General features: G+C 35.0%; 1 protein-coding gene across 1 annotated transcript; it reads left to right on the plus strand.

Annotated features, from left to right (window-relative positions):
- The first annotated feature begins 627 nt into the window (after positions 1-627).
- On the plus strand, positions 628-1,703 carry LOC134375963 (olfactory receptor 14L1-like). Its single transcript, XM_063094681.1, has 2 exons — positions 628-1,542; positions 1,698-1,703. Exons 1-2 carry the CDS (start codon positions 628-630, stop codon positions 1,701-1,703), a joined length of 921 nt encoding a protein of 306 aa, XP_062950751.1.
- The last annotated feature ends 19,963 nt before the right edge of the window (positions 1,704-21,666 follow it).

The following is a 21,666-nucleotide window of genomic DNA, read 5'->3' on the forward strand; positions in this document are numbered from 1 at the left end:
CTTGCTGTCCAGTGAATACACCAGGAAGAAATAATCTGAGCATCCTATAATTTTATTACAAGCATTTCTATCTAACATCAAGTAGAAAATTTAGTGTCTGTGTGATATTAATTCTTGCTTCTCCTTCATTATGACTTCCTCCTGCTCTATGTCGTCTTTAGCCTCTTTTGATAAATACACACTACTTATTTTTATTTTCCACGGTGATATCAGATGACCTCTGAAAACATTCAGGAGGATAGAGGATTGTTTTACTCTTTGTTTCAGCTACAGTTCTTAAGTATATTAGATGCTTTACAAGAAGTTTAATATCAAAACCTTATAGCTATGAGCCATACATCTGAGGCAAGAAAGATGCTCAACCATTTTCTGCTTCTAGAATAAACAACACACTGCATTTTATTGCATTTTATACCTATTCTGTTTTCAATGCTAGTTATAATCCAATTTTCTTTGTGTAGAATGATAACATGGGGAGCTATTTCTATCGTAGCATCCTGATGAACTCCAACTTAAAGACAAACAAGCAATGTAAACCTGAATATGACCTGAAAATCAGATGAGTGCATTTAGATCTGTATAGACTAGTTATCAGTGTTACCTCTATTTCTACAGAAAACAAGAAACATGGCTGAGAAGTTAACCAACATGACCAACATAACAGAATTTTTGCTCATGGGATTCCCTGACGACCAGGTGCTACAGAGAACGTACACCACACTCTTCTTCCTGATTTATCTGGCAGCTCTAGTAGGAAACCTCCTCATTATCACACTCACCACTATTGACCTGCATCTCCAAGTCCCCATGTACTTCTTCCTGAAGAATTTGTCCTTGATTGACATCTGCTATGTCTCTGTCACTGTCCCTAAATCCCTCGTGAACTCTCTGGCAAACAGCCATTCCATCTCTTTTTTTGGATGTGCCTTGCAGGTTTTCTTTGTTATTTTTTGGGGGGGTACAGAGTACGCCCTCCTTCTAGTGATGTCCTATGACTGCTATGCTGCCATCTGCCATCCTCTGCACTATGAGGCCATTGTAAATAGAGGTTCCTGTGTGCAGATGGTAAGTGCATCATGGTTCAGTGGGTGTGTCTACGGATCCATTCATGTTGCAGGTACATTCTCTGTCCGTTTCTGTGGGCCCAACATAGTGCATCAGTTCTTCTGTGATGTTCCATCACTGCTCACACTTGCTTGTTCCAGACAGCAAATTCTTGAATATGCATTTATCATTGCTAGTTGTTGTTTTGTTTTCACATGTTTTATTTTAATGGTTGTGTCTTATGTTTATATTTTTACTTCTGTCCTAAGAATTCCATCCGCAAAGGGCAGAGTGAAAACATTCTCAACTTGCGTGCCTCACCTCACTGTGGTGACATTGTTCCTTTTTTCTGGAATTATTACATATTTAGCTAAAAATTTTAAATCTTCTTCACTGAAAGTGTTGATATCTGTGCTTTACACTGTATTACCACCCACTTTGAATCCTCTCATCTATAGTCTGAGAAACCAGGACATGCAGGTGGCCTTGAGGAAGGTGGTAACTGGAAGAATGTCAAGAATATTTTTTTATTCAAATACATGAATATTTTTTGTTTTTGTTTTTGTTTTTAAGCTATAGAGTCAATTTTGAAGACCAGTCTAACATGGGATTGGACTTCTAAGGTTTGATGGTTTTGTCTTTTGCCTTTGTAGGGATAAAAGTTTGGTCCATTGCTTTTCTCATTGGGTTTTGAGGGGTATTATTAATATTGTTATTAGACACATAACAATTGTACACATTTATTGAGTAAAATGTGATCTTTACAGACATGTACATAACGTGTAATAATCAAATCAGGGTAATTATAATATCCATCACCTCAAACGTCTGTCATTTTTGTATTAGGAACATGCAAAATCCTCTCTATAGCTATTTGAAATTATACAATAAATTGTTGTTAACTGTAGTTACCCCACATCACTAATTATCAGGGAAATGCAAATTAAAACCACACTGAGATATCATCTCACTCCAGTTAGGATGGCTATTATCAGAATAATAAAAAATAACAAATTCTGGGAATGATGTGGAGAAAAGGCAACTCTTATTCATTGTTGGTAGGAATGTGAATTTGTACAGCCCTTACAGGAAACAATATGGAGGTTTCTCGAAAAACCAGAAATGGAAGTATAATATGATATAGCAGTCCCACCACTGGTTTTATATATAAAAAAGGGAAATCAGTATATCAGAGAGAGATTTGCCCTCTCATGTTTATTGCAGCACTGTTCACAATAGCCAAGATATGGAATCAACCTAAATATATAAAATTTTATTAATGAATGTTTTGTTTCATGACAGTTATTTTTAAAAAGAGACTTTTATTCTCTTTTGCTCCTCCACAAAATTTAGTGTTTTGTCTAAGAAAGTACCAGGTCAAAATTTTATCTAAGTAGTGTAGTGAAAAATTTTCAGTTAAGTGGCTCTCTTTTTAGTAATTGATTTTATATCATGATGTTATTACTAGGGAGAAAATTCTGGGTGGTTTACATTCGCCGTCGGTGTCTCCAAATAGCATATTTTGCTGCTAATCCAGAAAGTATAATTTATATTTAACACATCTGTAGTTAAAATGAGGTTGCACATACTTTATGCTAATTAAATATTGGTATGGTTCAGAACAGAGCAGTCAGAGGTGTGGCCAAATTTCTGTGGTCACTGATCACTCAAGAATTAGGAATGTACAAATAGAGTCATGAGAATTCCACTGAAGTCCAGGTTCAGATCAGTATCCCAGCAAAAATGCTGTATTTTGTTGGAAATAAACTCAAAGTCACACATTACTGAAATGATTCTGAATATGTCTCTTATTTTTCTTTGTAAAAATAAAACTTCTTCCATTGTCCATTCTTGATTCCTTAATCCTTTCTCCTTTCGGTAATTTATTTTCTCTTTTTCTTTCTTTCTTTTTTTTTTCTTGCTTTTTCTGCTTCTTAACTTTTCTTTTATAGTTTAAGAATAGTTTTTCTTTCTTGTATCCATTCAAAGATCTTTTCATAGCTAATTGTCATTCTCTTCCTGGTCAGATTACTCTACTGACTACCTAGAACACACTACCTTTAAATTCTTTGTTGTGACTTTTGTGTGGAAATGACCACTGTTGTATCTGCATGTCCTCCAGTGGATGGAACTGACCTTAACTTTTGTTACTAATCTATCACAATGCCTACCTTTAGTTTTGTCCTTCCTCATCTCTGTCCCCTTAATGTAGTGATTCAGAAATTCTGTAAATCACTGAGCAGTTTTAAGGGAGACTTCAGGAAAGAATACTTATTCCAAACACTGTAATTTCATATTTCTTTTTGTGAATATATCTAATACTTTTGAATCATTATATATTCATTTTTCAATTATTTAATTTCCGATTTTAGGAACTTATGCTTCTGCACTCAAACATCTTCCTCCTGGGAATTTCCACTTATGTACAACCCATCTTTCTAATTGCTCTGAGTCAAGTTTGGGGTAATTCTGGACTCTGTTCTCTCTGTCTCAAACACATTCAATAACTCATCAAATCAGTGTTCCTTTCTTTTATTTCCCCAAAGCATATGTAGGCATCGACCACTTATTACAATTTCACTGCTACCAGCCTGGGTCACAACCCAATCAGCTGTCATTCAGATTATTTTTATATCCTCCAACTTCCTTTACTGGCTTCCCCCATTTCCTGACTCAGTTCATCCTAGACTTGCAGCTAGGTGTAAGATCACCACTAATGGCTCCCCAGGTCACACCAAGGATAAGCAAAAATCCTCACAGTGTCTTCCAAAGGTTTCCACTACCAGTTCTTCTGTTACTTCTTGGATCTAGATTCTCCCACTCATCACCTGCCTCAAATCTAGTGTCCTCTGTGTTCCTGCCTCTGATAACCTTGTTCTCGGTGTTTCTTTTTGTTTAAAAACTTTCCTCTTAGATGTCTGCATAGCTACATCTTCAGTCTTTCAAATATTTACTTTGTAAGTGCTGCGTGAAACACAACCGTCTCTCTGTGTGTGTTTGTCTACCTTTGTCAGAGATTCAAAAGTAAATAGGGTCACTCTAACTTAAAATGCACATGATAATGAAGTTTTAATTAACCTAACACACAACAAAATTTGTTCTCTTATAGAGGTGAGTGGGCTCTATAGCATGAACCAAAAACTAGTCTGATTTTTAAGTAAATTTAGATCATATTAGTGTTCAAAAGTTTTTTCAAGTGATTGATTTCTGGGAGTTTGAAGTCAGTCACATGCTGGACATTTTCATAATCATTATATTGAGAGAAAAAATGTCATTAAGAAACACAATGAACATGCAATACTGACAAATCAAATAATAAGTACAATTAAAATGTATTTTATACTATTTTGAAAAGAGGCTTTTATATTCTCTCTATATGGTAGTCCCTCCTTATCCATGGAGGATATATTCAAAATCCCCGGTAGATGACTGAAACTAGAGATAGTACCAAAGTGAACATATGTTAAGTTTTTAAATGTAATATATGAGACAGCTGCTAAGTGACTAATGGGTGGATAGTATATCAGCATGAATATACTGGAAAAAGGAATGGTTCATGGGACAGCATGAAATCTCATGCTACTCAGGACAGTGCACAATTTAAAATTTACAAATTGTTTATTTGTGCAGTTTTCCATTAAGTATTTTCAGACCGCTGTTGACTGCAGAAAGCAAAACTGTGGATATGGGGGACTAGTTTATAGTATATTGATATTGAACTTTTTCAATTTCAATTTCAATTTTTAATTGACAAATAATAATTGTATCGATTAGTGGAATACAATATGATATTTTGATACATGCATACATTGTGAAAACAAGCTGATTAACATATTCATCACCTTGCATGCTTGTCATTTTACATTGGTGAGAACTTTGAAAATCTACTTTTTTAGACATTTTAAATATTTGATTAGAAAATCTCTTATTCTGTTACAACAAGTACTAAGAGTTTTGTTACAAATGCTACTTTCATAATGCTGATGTGCTTTCATATAGAATTTTATTGTTTTATTTTATTATAAACAAAATAATCTTAAATACCAATATACAAAGAAAAACATTTAACCAAATTAACCCATATTTTCATTGTTTTGTGTCATTATTAGTCAATATATGTTCTTAAAATATGTATTTTATTATATAATATCCTAATCTAATAATATATCAAAATTTGATGGCCCTTAACCTTCTCAATCATATATATATATGATTTCAAGATTATTGCTTCTATAAATAAATATTCAACTAATTTTTAATACATAAAACTTTATATTTTTTATGAGGTTTAGGGTTGACAAATGCTGGCAAGGATGTGGAGAGAGAGGAACTCTCCTGCACTGTTGGTGGGACTGTATATTAGTACAGCCATTATGGAGAACACTATGGAGGTTCCTTAAACAACTACAGGGAGAACTTCCATATGGTTCAGCAATCCCACTACTGTGGATATATCCAGAAGGTTGGAAAACATCAGGTCGAAGGGATACCTCCACGCCCGTGTTTATTGCAGCACTATTTGCAATAGCCACGCAATGGAACCAACCTAAATGTCTACTGATGGATGATGGGATAAGGAAATTGTGGTATATATACACAATGGAATACTAATCAGCCATTAAAAAGAATGAAATTCTACCATTTACAGCAATTTGGATGAGGCTGGAGGAAGTTATTCTAAGTGAAACAACCAAGGTACAGAGAGAGAAATACCACATATTCTCACTCATAACTGGGAACTGAATCGTTAAATAAATAAATGAATAATAAAAAGAGACAGAGAGAAAGAAAGAAACAACAATCACAGTAATTGAACTTTTAGAAAACTAGAGGTGGAAAAGGGGGGTGGGGAGGGAGGAGGGCTAATGAGGAATTGTTCAACATACACAAAGAATGATTGTGTATTTTAATGATGAATAAGCTAACTATTCGGATTTAACCACCACACGTTGTACACAATTATTGAAAACCAACTTTGTACTGCACATGTATGTATAATAAATTATCTAAAACTTTTAAAAATAGGCTCTTAAAAAAACCTCCAAACAAAGTTTTGCATTAGACAAATCAATTTTAAATAAGAAAAGCAAATGTGGAGGACTTTTACTACCTTATTAACAGACTAACTATAAAGCTATGATAGATAAAACTGTGTTATTTGCATTAATATAAGCAAATGAATCTGATAAAACATACAGAAATAGATCCACAGATTTATAGCCAACTGATTTTCAAATAGAAGGGTCAAAGAAATTCAATAGAGAAAGAGTTGTCTTCATTAAAATTATATAGAAAATTTATTCATTTAAAGAAATCAGAAATGTTAGTTCATGCCATACACAGAATTCACTAGAAAAGGGTCATTGAACTAATGACCCTTTAGTAAAAGGTAAAACTATAAAACTTGTAGAAGAAAACAGAAGAAAATTTTCATGAATTTGGAGTAGTCAAAGATGTCTTACATAGGACACATGCCAAAAATAATAAACCTAAAACATAAAATTGATAATACTGACCTCAGGAAAATTAAAAACTTTGCTCTTTAAAAAAATGTTAAGGAAATGAAAGGCAAACCAAAGAATGAAAGAAAAAAATATATATATATATACACATACATACTAATATATACATATATATATATCTACTCAAGCTCTAATTATTATTTTTTTAATTGATTATGCACATTGCATGGGATACAAAGCTGACTGTTACAATTTGTGTCCAAGATGTGATGGTCAGATCAATACTATCAGCATGCCCATTACCTCAAGTTGTGATTATTCCCCATGTACCCCACCCAATTAATCCCTGACCTACTTCCTCCTCCCCCCACCCCCACATCACTCTGTAACCTATGGTATGCTCGCTCACACTGCAAGTCCAGCACACACTGTGGTCTTTGCTTCCTTCTTTCTCTCTTAGCTCCCACTTATGAGTGAGTACATGTGGTATCTTTTCCTCTGTGCCTGGTTTATTTCACACAACATAATTTTTTCCAAGCTCATCCATGTTGCTGTGAATGGCAGAATTTCATTCTTTTTTATAGTGGAACAGTATTCCGTGGTGTATATATATCACATTTTCCTTATCCAGTCATCTGTCAATGGACATTTACATTGATTCCATATCTTGGCTATTGTAAATATAACTGCAATGAATATAGGAGTGCATATATCCCTTCAACATGATTACTTCCTTTCCTTGGGGTACATACCCAGAAATGGGATTGCTGGATCATATGGTATATCTATCTGTAGTTGTTTGAGAAACCTCCACACTGTTTTCCATAATGGCTATACTAATTTACAGTCCTACTAACATATAGGAGCATTCCCCTTTCTCCACATCCTCATGAGCATTTGTTATTCTCTGTTTTTTTGATAATAGCCAATCTAACCGGGGTGAGATGATATCTCAGCATGGTTTTGATTTTCATTTCCCTGATGCTGAGTGATATTGAGCATTTTTTCATATGCCTATTCGCCATTTGTAAATCTTCCTTTGAAAAATGTCTATTCAGCTCCTTTGGCTATTTTTTATTTAGGGTACTTGTTTTCTTACTGTTGAGTTGCTTGAGTTCTTTGTATATTTTGGTTATTAACCCCTTGTTGGATGCAGTTTGCAAATATTTTCTCCCATTCTGTAAGTTTCTTTTCACTCTTTGAAGAAAATTGTTTCTTTTTCTGTGCAGAAGCTTTTTAGTTTGACATAAGCCCATTTGTTTATTTTTCTTCTGTTGCCTGTGCTTTTGGGGTCTTATTCATAACATCTTTGCCCAGTCTTACATCCTGAAGTGAAGAAACATTAACTCCTGATCTATAATCTGAGTTGCAAATATTTTCCTAAGTTGACAGATTTTTTAATACTTTATTTTTAACTTGTAAAATTATTTCCATTTAGCAGTACATTTTGATCCTTAATTTTACTTTTTTATATTTTGAACATTTTTTAGAAATACCTTCTGTAAGGAAAGTAAAACCAATGCAAAATAAAGAACAGCTTAGTCAGGCTCACTCACCTCACATCTGTTACAAATGGGCAAGATTCAGTACATTCCCTAGAAACAAGTTATAAAAATAGTGTAATTGAGCATGTGTGCCCATTCACTGATTCAGCATGATTGTTGTAATTATGTAGTACTTGGCTTACGGCCCGCTATTGTGTACTAAGAGTATATAAAAGTAACTACTCTGAACTGCTGGTCGGCAGAGCATGGAGGGTCAATGGAGTAGAGCTTGAGCTTGTGTCTGAGAATAAAGCATGTCTGTGGGAGCTCACATCTGAAGAATAAAGTATGTCTACCTTGCATAAAGCTGACAGAATCTTCTTTCAGTTACCTGACTCACAACCTGCATAGGAAGGGGCAGAAGGATCAGAGATCCAGCCTGACACATTCCTTACAGATAACCTTTCAAAGATTTCATCATGTTTTATCTCAGAACTTTTGCTGGGTTTTTTTTCTTAGAAACTTAGTTTATTTTTTACTTGTAACCTGCTATATGAAATGTGCAGATCAGATCTTTTTTAAAGGTAAATTCACATTTACTTCAAAATTGTGTATCAAATAGTGTACAATTATTGAGTGTTATACTCCCACATATATTGGATTCATTTTAAATGATTGTGTTATTATTCATTCATCTTTTAACTATTTGCATACCAATTCTCATTGTTTTAAACATTAATGATTTATAGTATGCTTAATAGCCTATAAGGTAAAATTCTCCTCATTGCTTTTATTTTTCAGATATTTATTGGCCATATATATTTTTTATTTAAATGGAAATTAGATTATGGTTAGATTAGATTAGAAATGGTTTTTCCAGATGTCAGGTATTAAAGATAATTAAAATTATCATGACAATGAGGCTTTCTTTCCAACAAAAGATGTGTAATTTCTCAAAACTATCCTTTTATATTTCAAAAATATCTTACCATTTTACGTATACTAGTTTTTCATCTTTTCTATTAAGTTTTGTCCTGAGCACTTTATGTTTCCTATATTTTTATAAATGAATCTTGTCTTATATCGTATCTAAATAAGTAACGATTTGTGAATATATTGGCACTTCTCCTAAACTTGCTATTGATGTCTGCATTATTAAGTCACCACGTTGCTAATTCTTACTGCTTTGAGTAATACTTCAGGTGATTCAATTTGTTTCTAGGTATGTAATCATGGTATCTGGGTCAATTCTACCTCTGAAAGGGTAGAAGAGGAAGATTTGACTAAGACTCTGGTACTCTTCATTCTGTTCTGTATTTCATAAAAATTCACTTTGTTTTTGTGTATCTAGAAATGTATATATTTTTACTTTGTTTTTGAAGAAACATTTTCTGGGTGTAGATTTCAATCTAGCATGTCTTTGTTTTTAATTTCTTCCAGAATTGGAACATACCATTCCATAGTCTTGACTTATTATGTTTCTATAAAGCACTATATATTTTCGTCCCGATGTTTTTAAGACTTTTTTCCTATGCATCCTTGGTTTTTATCAGCTTACTCTAATATCCTGAGTAGTAGCTCTTTAGAGAAAATTATCTTAATATTTGCAAAAGAGGAGAGGAAGTAGAATGTTTTACTGGAAAACCTACAATAAAAAAACACAATGTAGTTAAAAGTACCTAAAATCAACACTCTTAGCAAACTTTTAGTATTCAATAGAATATTATTGTCTATATTCTTCATGCTGTACATCCAATCTCTAGATTTCATTATCCTGCCTACCTAAAATTTTGTAACCTTTGACCTCCATTTCCCCACTTTGCCCACACTTTACTCCTCGTAACCACCTTTCTACTCTCTTTTACTATGTATTCACGTTTTTCTTTCTTTTTTAGATTCCAAATATAAGAAGGTAGTTATGTTCCATTTTCTTGAAAGGGAAGTATCTACCTAAATTAATTACAGTTTTTCTGCAGAAGAAAACGCGCGCGTACACACACACACACGCAATGTAATTCCAAAATTACCTCAGCTGTTTTTCTTTATGGAGAAATTTATAAGTTGATTCTAATGATTATATGAACATTCAAACAATCTGTAAAAGCCAAGGAAAAATTTTTGGGAATAAAGAGTAAGGTTGGTGGACACCCACTAACTTATTTCAAGACTCATTAGAGTAATCAAGAATGTGTGATATTGGTGTAAAAACAGAGACCGTTACGAAAATAAAAAAACAAGCAATTGCTTCTGATAAAGAAATATCTAACAAAGAAATTGTATCTACAATTATAAGGAAAACTTAGAGGTCAATAATTAAAAGGCAAACAACCTAATAAAAATGTACAAAAGACTTGAAAAGACATGTCACAAGCACGTGGCAAATAAACACATGCAAATATGCTCAACATCATTAGTCTCTAAAAAAATATAAATTAAAGCTACAATATAATATTATTTGCTTTGCATAAATGCACTAAAATAAATCAAATTAAAATAATGACCATACCTAGTATTTGTGAGAATGTGACACAATGTTAACATTCATACATTGCCTTTAGGAAAGCAGGTGGTATAATGATAGCTTTGGACAAGCTGTTCATCGTTTTCTTTTTAAAGTTAGGTATATACTTACTATATGGCCCAGCCTTTCCACAAATAGTTTTTTTTTTATTATTAAGAAAAAGAAAATCATATGTATTCACAAAGACTTATCCATAGATATTCAGGACAGGTATATGTGTAATAACCAAAACTGGAAAAAAAAGTTTGATGTATATGTGAATGGATAAGCGAACTGTAGTATACCTATACAATGAATACTAATCAATAAAAATAAATGAAATATCTACTGATACATGCAACAACGTGCATGAATCTCATTAAAGTGAAAGAAGCCAAATAAAAACGACTATATACAGTTTAATTACACCTGTATAAACCCTAGAAAATGCAAACTGACTATTAATAACATAAAGATTAGTTGTTTTGGAGAATGGGGATACAGAGAGAGATGAATTATACAGGGGCACATGGAAACACTTGGTGGTGGTGAACATGTTTGTTACCTTCATTGTCGTGGTTTTTTGGCTGTAAACATTTGTTGTAACATCAGATTGTCTATTTTATATTGGTTCAGTTCATTGTATATCAATTGTTCCTTGACAAATCTATTTGAAACATTTTCAAGCAGAAGGAAAACAATCACAGATACAAGTTCAAAGATCCATGAATAAGTGAAAAACAACAAAAAGAGTACATATGTGATTAAGTGTAAATGACTATTTCTGCATAACATTAATAACATCCTGTGAGGGTAAAAAATATTTAAAATTAAACAACACAAGAAAAATACAAATAATTCAGGAAAACAAATGAATTTGAAGCGTTGTATTATCTTGTGTTGTCTAGAAACTGGTAAAAGGAAAATATTTAGTAGCCATCTCTTAATCATTAATGCGGCCATTGAAGAATGACATTAATGTTCATTAGTGCATGAGCAAAACTCTGATAGAATTTAAGTGGAAATGGTCAGTGATACTAAATTAAAACAGAAAGAATAAATAAGAGGAAAAAATGATCCAAATAAGTAAAGCACATAGAATTCTTATAATGATGTGGTAAATTTAAATTTGACTACAGTTATAAAAATACTATATACTCAGTAGTCCTAAACATCAAGATTGCTATACTGGATAAGCAAAAACCTAAATATACCCTTTACAACTGATACACATCAAATATAAAGATAATGTAAAAATAATTAAAATATATCCGACAAAAAAACCCAAATACAAACCAAAAGAAACTTCATATGACTATAATATTAGCCAACATAGACATTAAGGAAAAAAAATATTACAAAAGATAAGGAAATTTTGTCATTATTAAGTTGTATTTCACCAGGTATGTTTAACAATTTTTAATTTGATAGGCATAATTATAAAATCTGAAAGTATAATATTGGTGAAAAATTTAAAAAATTCACAATAGCATTTGGAGATTTATTTTTATTTTTATTTATACAAATTAATGGGATACAGAGTTGACTATCAGTATTGGTGTACAGTATGTGATGATCAAATCAATATAATTAGCATGTTCATCACTACAAATCGTAATTACTTTTTGTGTCCCTGATCCAATTACCAATTACACCTTTGGCCCCTTCCCCCTCCCCCTTTTCCGCCGCTAGTAACTATAGGTCTGTTCTCTCCTTCTGTAAGCTCAAAATTTTAGTTTGGTCTTTCTTTCTTTCTTTGTTTCTTAGCTACCACTTATGAGTGAGGACATGCAATATTTCTCTTTCTGTGCCTGGGTTATATCAATTAACATAATTTTCTCCAAGCTCATCCAAGTTGCTGCAAATGGCAGAATTCCATTCCTTTTTATGGCTGAGTAGAATTCCATTGTGTATGTATACCACATTTTCCTTATCCAGTCATCCATTGATGGACATTTAGGTTGGTTAAATACTCTGGCTATTGTAAATAGAGAAGTGATGTACATGGGAGTGCCGCTGTCCCTTGGACATGAGGATTTCCATTCCTTTAGGTATATATCCAGAAGTGTGATTCCTGGATCATATGGTACTTCCATGTGTAGTCATTTGAGAAACCTCCATACAATTTTCTATAATAGCCGTAATAATTTATAGTCTCACCAATAGTGTAGAATTTCCCTTTTCTCCATTCTCCTAGCATTTGTCATTCTCAGTCTTTTAGAAAATAGCCAGTCTAACAGAATGAGATGATATCTCAATGTGGTCTTGATTTTCATTTCCCTGATGCTGAGTGATGCTGAGCGTTTTTTCATGTACCTGTTGACAATTTTTTATCGCTGAGTAGTATTCTGTTTAGCTCCTTTTTAAATTCATTTTTTAAAAAATTTTAACTTCTCAATATACATTATAGATGATTTACGTGACCTCTTTCCTCCCTCCTTCTCCCCTCCCACACATCAAATCTGTTCACTTGTCTTAATGAGTTCAAAGAATTGTAGTGATTGTTGTGTCTTCTCCCCCCCCATTTGATTTTGTGCTTATTTATTTATTTTAGCTCCCACAAATAAGTGAGAACATGTGGTATTTCTCTTTCTCTGCCTGACTTGTTTCACTTAATATAATTTCCTTTGCCCGTTTTTAAATTGTATTTTTTTTAAATGTGAAGCTGTTTGGGTTCTTTGTATATTCTGGATGTTAATCCCTTGTAGGATGTATGGTTTGCAAATATTTTATCCCTTTCAGTGGATTGTCTTTTCACTCTGTCAATTGTTTTCTTTGCTGTACAGAAGCTTTTTAGTTTGATATAACCTATTTGATTTTTTTTTCTTTTGTTGCCTGTTCTTTTAGGATCTTACTCATGAAGTCTTTGTCCAGTCCTATGTCCTGAAGTGTTTCCCCTATATTTTCTTCTAGAAGCTTCTAGACTTCAGTCTTTAATCCATTTAGAGTTGATTTTAGTATGTAGTGAGGGTTATCAGTCTAGTTTCATTCTCACACATGTTTCCCCAGCACCATTTACTGAAGAGGCTGTCTTTTCCCAATGTATGAATCTTGGCACCTTTGTCAAAGATCAGTTGGCTATAAGTACCTAGGTTGATTTTTGGGTTCTCCATTATGTTCCATCAATCCACGTGTCTGTTATTATGCCAGTACCATGCTGTTTTGGTTACTATAGCTTTGTAGTATAATTTGAAGTCAGGTAGTGTAATGTCTCTCCCTTTATTTCTTTTTGCTCATGACTGCTTTGGCTATTCAGGGTCTTCAGTTCCCTATAAATGTTAGGATCGTTTTTTTCTCTTTCTTGGAAGAATGTCATTGGTATTTTGTTGGGGATTACATTGAATCTGTAGATCCCTTTGGGCAATTATGGACATTTTCACAATGTTAATTCTTCCAATCCATGAACAAGTAATGTCTTTCCATCTCTTGGTGTCCTATTTAATTTCTTTCAGCAGAATTTTGTAGTTCTCATTTTAGAGTTGTTTCACTTCTTTGGTTAAATTTATTCCTAGGTATTTTATTCTGAAAAAGAATAAATAAATTTCTGGACCCATTCAAACTACCAAAACTGAACCAAGAAGATACACAAATCTTGAATAAACCAATAACAAGCAATGAGATTGAAACATTAGTCAGTAGTCTCCCAGCAAGGAAAAGCTCAGGACCGGATTACTGCACCACTGAATTCTACCAATTATTGAAAGAATTAACACCAATCCTTCTCAAACTATTTCCAAAAATTTAAATAGCGACTATTCTCACAAATTTATTCTATGAGGCTAGCATCATCCTGATACTACAACCAGACAAAGATGCAACAATAAAAGAATGCTACAGGCCAATATCCTTGATGAATGTAGATGTAAAAATCCTCAACAAAATATTATTGTTTTTTAAAATGTTTTTCAGATAATTTATTCTACATACATATGGGGTACAAAGTTGATTTTCAATAATTGTGTATAAAGTGTGATGTTTAGATCAGCATAGTTAGCTTATTCATCATTACAATATGCAATCATTCTTTGTTTCTGTTAACCAATTACTAATTAGTCCTCCTCCCTCTTGCCTGCCATCCCTTTTTCCACCTCTAGAAACCATGGTTCTTTTCCCTCTTTCTCAAAGTTCAACATATTATTGTGATCGTTCTTTTTTCTTTCTTTTCTCTGTCTCTATTGTTTATTTTTTTATATATGGATTCAGATTCAGCTCCCAGTTATGAGTGAGAACATGAGGTATTTCTCTTTCTGTAGGTGACTCGTTTCACTTAGGGCAATTTTGTCCAGGCTCAACCATGTTACTGCAAATGATAGAGTTTCATTCTTTGTTATGGCTGAGTAGTATTCTGTTGTGTATTTATACCACAATTTGCTTATCCAGTCATACATTGATGGACATTTAGGTTGGTTCCATCACCTGGATATTGTAAATAGAGCTGCAATAAACATGGGAATACAGGTGTCCCTTCAATCTGATGTTTTCCAATCCTCTGGATGTATAACCAGGAGTGGGATTGCTGGATCAAATGGTAATTCTATCTGTCGTTGTTTGAAGAACTTCCATACTGTTCTCCATAATGGCTGTACTAATTTACAGTCCCACCAACAGTGCAAAAGGGTTCTTTTTTCTCCACATTCTCACCAGCATTTGTTATTTTCTGTCTTTTTTATAATAGCCAGTATGGTGGGGTGAGGTGATATCTCAAAGTGGTTATGATTCGCATTTCCCTGATGATTAGTGATTTTGCGCATTTTTTCGTATTCCTGTAGGCCACTTGCATATCTTCCTTTCATGAATGTCTATTCAGTTCTTTTGCCCATTTTTTAATTGGATTATTAGTTTTTTTTCTGTAAAGTTGTTTGTGTTCTTTTTATACTCTGGATATTAATCCATTTTTGGATGCGTAGTTTGCAAATATTTTCTCCCATTCTGTAGGTTGTCTTTTCACTCTTTTGATTGTTTCCTTTGCTGTTCAGAAGTTTTTACTTTGATATAATCCCATTTGTTTATTTTTTTCTTTTGTTGTCTGAGCTTTTAGGGTGTTATTCATAGTCTTTCTTCAGTCCAAAATCCTGGAGTGTTTCCCCTATGTTTCCTTCTAGGAACTTTAAAGTAAACTTTCCAGTCTTATAATTAAGTCTTTAATCCATTTTGTGTTGATTTTATTGTGTGGTGTGATGCATGCATTAAGTTTATATGGATATCCAGTTTTCCCAGCACCATTTATTTAAGAGGCAGTCTTCTCCCCAATGTATGTTTTGGTGCTCTTGTCAAAGATCGATTGTCTGTAAATATGTGGGTTGATTTATGGGTTTTCTATTCTCTTCCATTGGTCCATGTGTCTCTTTTTATACCACTACCATGCTGTTTTCATTATAATAGATTTGTAATATAGTTTGAAGTCAGGAAGAGTAATGCCTCTGGCTTTACTTTTTTTGCTCAGGTTGGCTTTGGCTATTTGGGGACTTTTGTTGTCCCATATGAATGTTTGGATTGCTTTTTCTATTTCTGTGAAGAATGTCACTGGTATTTTGGTGGAGAAAACATTGAATCTGTAGATGGTTTTGGGTAGTATGGACATATTTACTACATTGATTCTTCCAATCCATTAACAAGGAATGTCTTTCCATCTTCTTTTTTTTTTCTTCTTTTATTTCATTCAGTAGTAATATATAGTTCTTGTGATAAAGACCGTTCATCTCCTTGGTTAGATTTATTGCTAGGTATTTTAATTTTTTGATGACTATTGTAAATGGGTTTACTTTCTTGATCTCTTTTTCTTCCAGTTAGCTGTTAGAGTATAAAAATTCTACTGATTTTTGCTTATTGATTTTTTTATCCTACAATCTTACTAAATTCATTTATTAGCTCTAAGCCTTTTTGGTAGAATCTCTTGGGTTTTCTATATATAGAATCATGTCATCTGTGAACAAGGACAGTTTGATTTCAATTTTTTTTATTTGGGTGACCTTTATTTCTTTCTCTTGTCCAATTGCTCTGGCAGGTACTTCCAGAACTATATTAAACAGGAGTGGTGAGAGAAGTCATCTTTCTCTTGTTCCTGATCTTAATGGGAAAGCTTTCAGCTTTTCCCCATTCAGGCTGATATTGGCTTTGGGTTTATCATATATGGCTTTTATTATGCTGAGGTACCTTCCATCTATACCTAATTTTTTGAGAAAGAGTCTTTACCTTTAAAGACTGTTGAATTTAAAAAATGCTTTTGCTGCATCTATTGAGATGATCAAATGATTTTTGTTTTTTACATTATTGATGTAGTGTATTACTTTTATTGACCTGCATATGTTGAACCATCTTTGCATTCCCGGGAAGAATCCCTCTTGAGCATGTTGTATAATCTTTTTGATGTGTTGCTGTGTTCTTTTTGCTAGTATTTTGTTGAGGATTTTAGCATCTAAGTTCATCAAGGATATTGGCCTGTAGTTTTCATTTTTTGTTGTGTCTTTGTCTGGTTTTGGTATCAGGGTGATACTGTCCTCATTGAATAATTTTGGGAGAATGGTTTCTGTTTCAATTGTTTGGAATAGTTAGGAAAGAACTGGTGTTAATTCCTTTTTAAAGATTTGGTAGAATTCAGCAGTGAAGCCATCCAGTCCTGTTTGTTGGAAGATTTCTAATTACTTCTTCCATCTCTTTGCTCATTATAAGTCTGTTCAGTTTTTCTGTGTCTTCTTGGTTCAATCTTGGTAGTTTGTACGTGTCCAGAAATTTATCCATTTCCCCCAAGTTTTCAAATTTGTTTAGTCGTTTGTAATAATCTCTCATGATTCTTTGTATTTCTGTGGTGTCAGTTGTGATATCCCTTTTTTCATTTCTGATTTTTGTTATTTGGGTCTTCTCTCTTCTTTTTTTAGTTAGTCTGGCTAGTGGTTTGTCTATTTGTTTATCTTTTCAAAAAAACTACTTTTTGTTTCATTGATCTTTTGTATCATAATTTTTGTCTCTATTTCATTTAGTTATGCTCTAAATTTATTTTTTTCTTTACATATACTAACTTTGAGATTGTATTGTTCTTGTTTTTCTAGTTCTTTGAGTTGTAATGTTAGGTTGTTTATTTGAAGTCTTTCTATTCTCTTGTTGTAAGCATTTATTGAAATAAACTTTCCTCTTAGTACTGCTTTTGCATTATCCCATAGGTTTTGGTATGATGTGTTGTTATTATCATTAGTTTTGAGAAACTTTTTTATTTTCTTTTTGGTTTCTTCTTTAACCCATATGTCATTCAGTAGAATGTCATTTAATTTCTAAGTATTTTTCTGATTTCCAAAGTTTTGCTTGCTATTAATTTCTAGTTTTAATCCATAGTGGCCTGAGAAGATGCATGAAATGATTTCAATTTTTAAAAAATGGTTCATACTTGATTTGTGATCTAATATGTGATCTATCATGGAGAATATCCCATGTGCTGATGAGAATATTCCACATGCTCTACTTTTTATGTGAAACATTCTATATACATCCACCAAGTCCAGTTGGATCAGAGTATAGTTTAAATCCCTTATTTCTCTATTGATTGGTTGCATTTATGTCCTGTCCAATGCTGACAGGGCAATGTTCAGGCCCCCCAAAATTACAGCATTGTAGTCTATGTCTCTCTTTAGTTGTAATAATGTTTGCTCTATAAATCTGAGTGCACCAAAGTTGGAAGCACATATATTTATGATTGTTATGTCTTCTTGGTGGATAGATACCTTTATCATTACATAATGGCCTTCTTTGTCACTTTTTATAGTTTTTGGTTTAAAGTCGATTTTATGTTATATAGGAATAGCTACTCCTATTCATTTTTGGTTTCCATTTGTACGGTGTATCTTTTTCCATCCTTTCACTATTAGTCTGTGAGAGTCTTAACAGGTGAGGTAGATTTCTTGTAGGCAGCATATAGTTGGGTCTAGTTTTTTAATCCATTTGACCACTCGATGTCTATTGAGTTGGGAGTTCAATCCATTAACATTTCGCATTGCTATTTAAAGGTATTGTCTAATTCCTGTTATTTAATTGTTGTTGTGTGGTTGTTTTGAGTATCTTTTGTTTCTTTCATTCCTGCTGTTCTTTGACTTTGTAGTGTGCTGGGGTTTTTGAGGTGGTACTGTATATAATTTTTTCTTCTTTTCCATTTGCCTATGTGTTCTATCAGTTGGATTTCTTCTTCCTAGTGTTTTCATGGTGGTAATTATCATTATTATTATTATTTGGGGGGCAGGGCAATTCTATGTTCAGAACTCCCTTGACAGTTTCTTGTAGGGCTGATCATGTGGTGCTGAATTCCCATAGTTTTTGTTTATCTGAGAAATACAGTATATCCCTTTCATATCTGAAGTATAGTATTTTTGGATGGCTGTTTTTTTCTTTTTGTACTTGAAATATATCATCCCATTCTCTTCCAGTCTTTAGTGTTTCTGATGAGAAGTCTGCTGTTAGTCTGATAGGGACTCCCCTATAGATGACTTGATATTTTTCTTTTGCTGTTTTTAGGATTCTGTCTTTGTTCTTGACTTTTGCCAGTTAAACTAAAGTCTTGGGGAGGAACTTTTCGGCTTGAATCTGTTTGGAGATCTTTGAGCTTCTTGCATCTGGAAATCCATTTCTCCACCAGTATCAGGGAAGTTTTATTATCTCATGGAATAGGTTTTCAATGCCTTCTTTTTTTTTTTTTTCTCCTTCTGGAAAACTCATGATTTGGATATCTGTATTCTTGAGGCTGTCTGATAGCTTTTGAAGATTTTCTTAATTTTTTAAAATTCGTTTCTTCTTTTTTATGTTTTTTCTTTGTCCACTTGGGTTATTTCAAAAACTCTGCATTTCAGATCAGAAGTTCTTTCTTATGCTTGCTCTAGTCTGCTGCTAAAGTTCTCAAATGTTGTTTGTATTTCTTTGAATGAGTCAGTTCCAAGAGTTCTTGGAACATCCATTAATTTGGCATTAGTTTCTTTTTAGATTTCCTCCTTCATATCTTGGATTGTTTTTCTCATTTCATAATGTTATCTGTGTGACTCTTCTTGTATCTCACCAAGCATCCTTAAGATTATTGCTTAGAATTCTTTCTCAGACATCTCAAGGATTTCTTGTAGATTTGGGATCTTGTATTTGAGAATTACTGCATTCCTTTGAGGGTATCATAGTTTTTTGTTTTTTCATATCACTATTATCCTTACATTGATGTCTGTTCATCTGGTGGAGCAGTTGCTTCTTCAGTTACTCAAGTTTCTTTTGAAGAGAGAGAATCTCTCCTGAAGATTTGTTTTATGTTGTCTGTTGTGTGGGATGTTTCAGTTTTGATTCCAGGTAGACTCTGTAGTTCCAGAATTTTCAGGAATACTCAAATGTTCCAGGTAGAGTCAGCAGACTGGGGAGTGCTGACAGATGTGGTGTTACAGAGGGTGACAGGGGCCACATGGAGTGGGGCACCTGGTGTTGTGGCCTAGCAGTGCTGGACTCCTGTAGTGGGAGCTGTGAGGGGTGGAGCTCCAGAGCCGTGGCTTGGTGGTGTGAGTTTCTTGTCACTTAACCACATAGGGCAGGACTACATAGGGTGCAGCTGGGCAGAACCACATGGGGTAGTGCTCTTGTGACAACTAGCTGGTGGATAAAGGCTTCTATGATGAAGAACACATTGGGCAGGGCTCCAGAGGCTGTTGCCTGTAGGGTTTAGCCACTTGTGGTGGAAGATACGTGGTGGGGAGGAGGCTCCCAGGGATGCTGTTCAGTGTTTCAAAAGGGGTGAGGCTTCCAGGCTGGAGCTGAGTCTTTGAGGCCTCCTATAGAAAAGCTGAAAGTGGTAGGACTCCCAGGGATGATGTAGGACCATTCAGGCCTCTCCTGGTGAAAGCTATGAGGACTGAAGTTCTCAGGGCTGGTACTGGCCTGCTGAGGCCTCTCCCAGCTCAAGCCACAGGAGGCAGGACACCTGGGACTGGTGTAGAGGTGCTCAAGTCTCTACTGGCAAGAACTGAGAGGGGTGGGGCTGCCAGAGTTGGTGTAGATGTACTCGAGTCACTGTCAGCAGGAGCCACAAAGGGTGGGGTTTCTTGGGCTGGTGCTGGGCTGATGAAGCCTCTCTTGACAAGAGCCACAAGAGGAGGATTTCCTGGGGCTGGTATGGAGGAGCTCAAGTTACTCCTGGAGGGAGTCAAGTGGGGCAGGGCTCCCAGGGTTGTTGTAGTCTCTCAAGTCCCTCCCAGGGAGAGCCAGTGGATGGGGCTCATAGGTTCATTGCTGAACCACTGGGGCCTCTCCTGGTGAAAACTATGAGGGGCTCCCAGTGCCATTGCCAGAGTACTGAGGCTTTTTCCTGCAGGATCTTCAGGGGGTGGGTCTCCTGGGCCAGTGAGTAGGAACTCAAGTTACTACTGGAGGGAGCTGTGAGTGGTGGGACTCCTGGGGTTGTTGCCTAGAAGCTGGGGCCTTCCCCAGAGAAAAACATGAGGGTCAGGATTCCCAGTGCCATTGCCAGATTACTGAGGCCTCTTCCTGTTAGAGCTGTGGGTGGTGGGGCTCCCAGGCTGGTGTGGAGGAGTTCAAGTCACTCCTGGCAGGAGCCATAATGGGGAGGATCCTAGGGCTGCTGCCACACCACTGAAGCTTTTCCTTGTGGGAGCCACCAGGGGCAGTGCACCCAGAGATGATGCTGAGCTGTTCTGGTCTCTAGTGGTGATAGCCACCAGTGTTTACTGCCCATTGGCTCCAGCCTCCCACTATGGAAGCCACACAGGGTGGGGCTCTGGAGGCTGCAGCAGGTGCTGCAACACTCGGGTGTTGGGGGCTAGGGGCTGCACAGTGGCCATGGTTGGATTTGCCTGGCCTGCAGTTACAGCAGCTGGGGCTGTGGCTTTGAGGCAGCATGAGCCATGCAGTGGTGTACATAGGTGTCTGCTGCAGGGAGCAAGAGAAACTCCTGTAGGGGGAAATGAATCCCTGCCCTAGGGCAGACAATGTTGCTGCCAACCTCCACTGTGGTAAGGGTGAGCTGGGGCAGTAGCTCCTTTGGGTTACCACTGAGAAGTGCTCCAGCTGAGTAGACTCTTCTTGTCTCAAGCGAGAATTTCTCCTGTGCTGATTTCTGCTGTCCACTCTCTGCTCTGGATCTCTTCTGTAGGAGAACTGCATGCTGGGCACCTCTAGTGTACCATCTTCATCCACAACAAAATATTAGCAG

The sequence above is a fragment of the Cynocephalus volans genome, chromosome 4, assembly GCF_027409185.1.
Source record: "Cynocephalus volans isolate mCynVol1 chromosome 4, mCynVol1.pri, whole genome shotgun sequence".
Lineage (NCBI taxonomy): Eukaryota > Metazoa > Chordata > Mammalia > Dermoptera > Cynocephalidae > Cynocephalus > Cynocephalus volans.

What these genes read in the sequence shown, in the direction of transcription:
- LOC134375963 (XM_063094681.1), top strand. Translation starts at nt 628, where the DNA reads ATGGCTGAGAAGTTAACCAACATGACCAACATAACAGAATTTTTGCTC.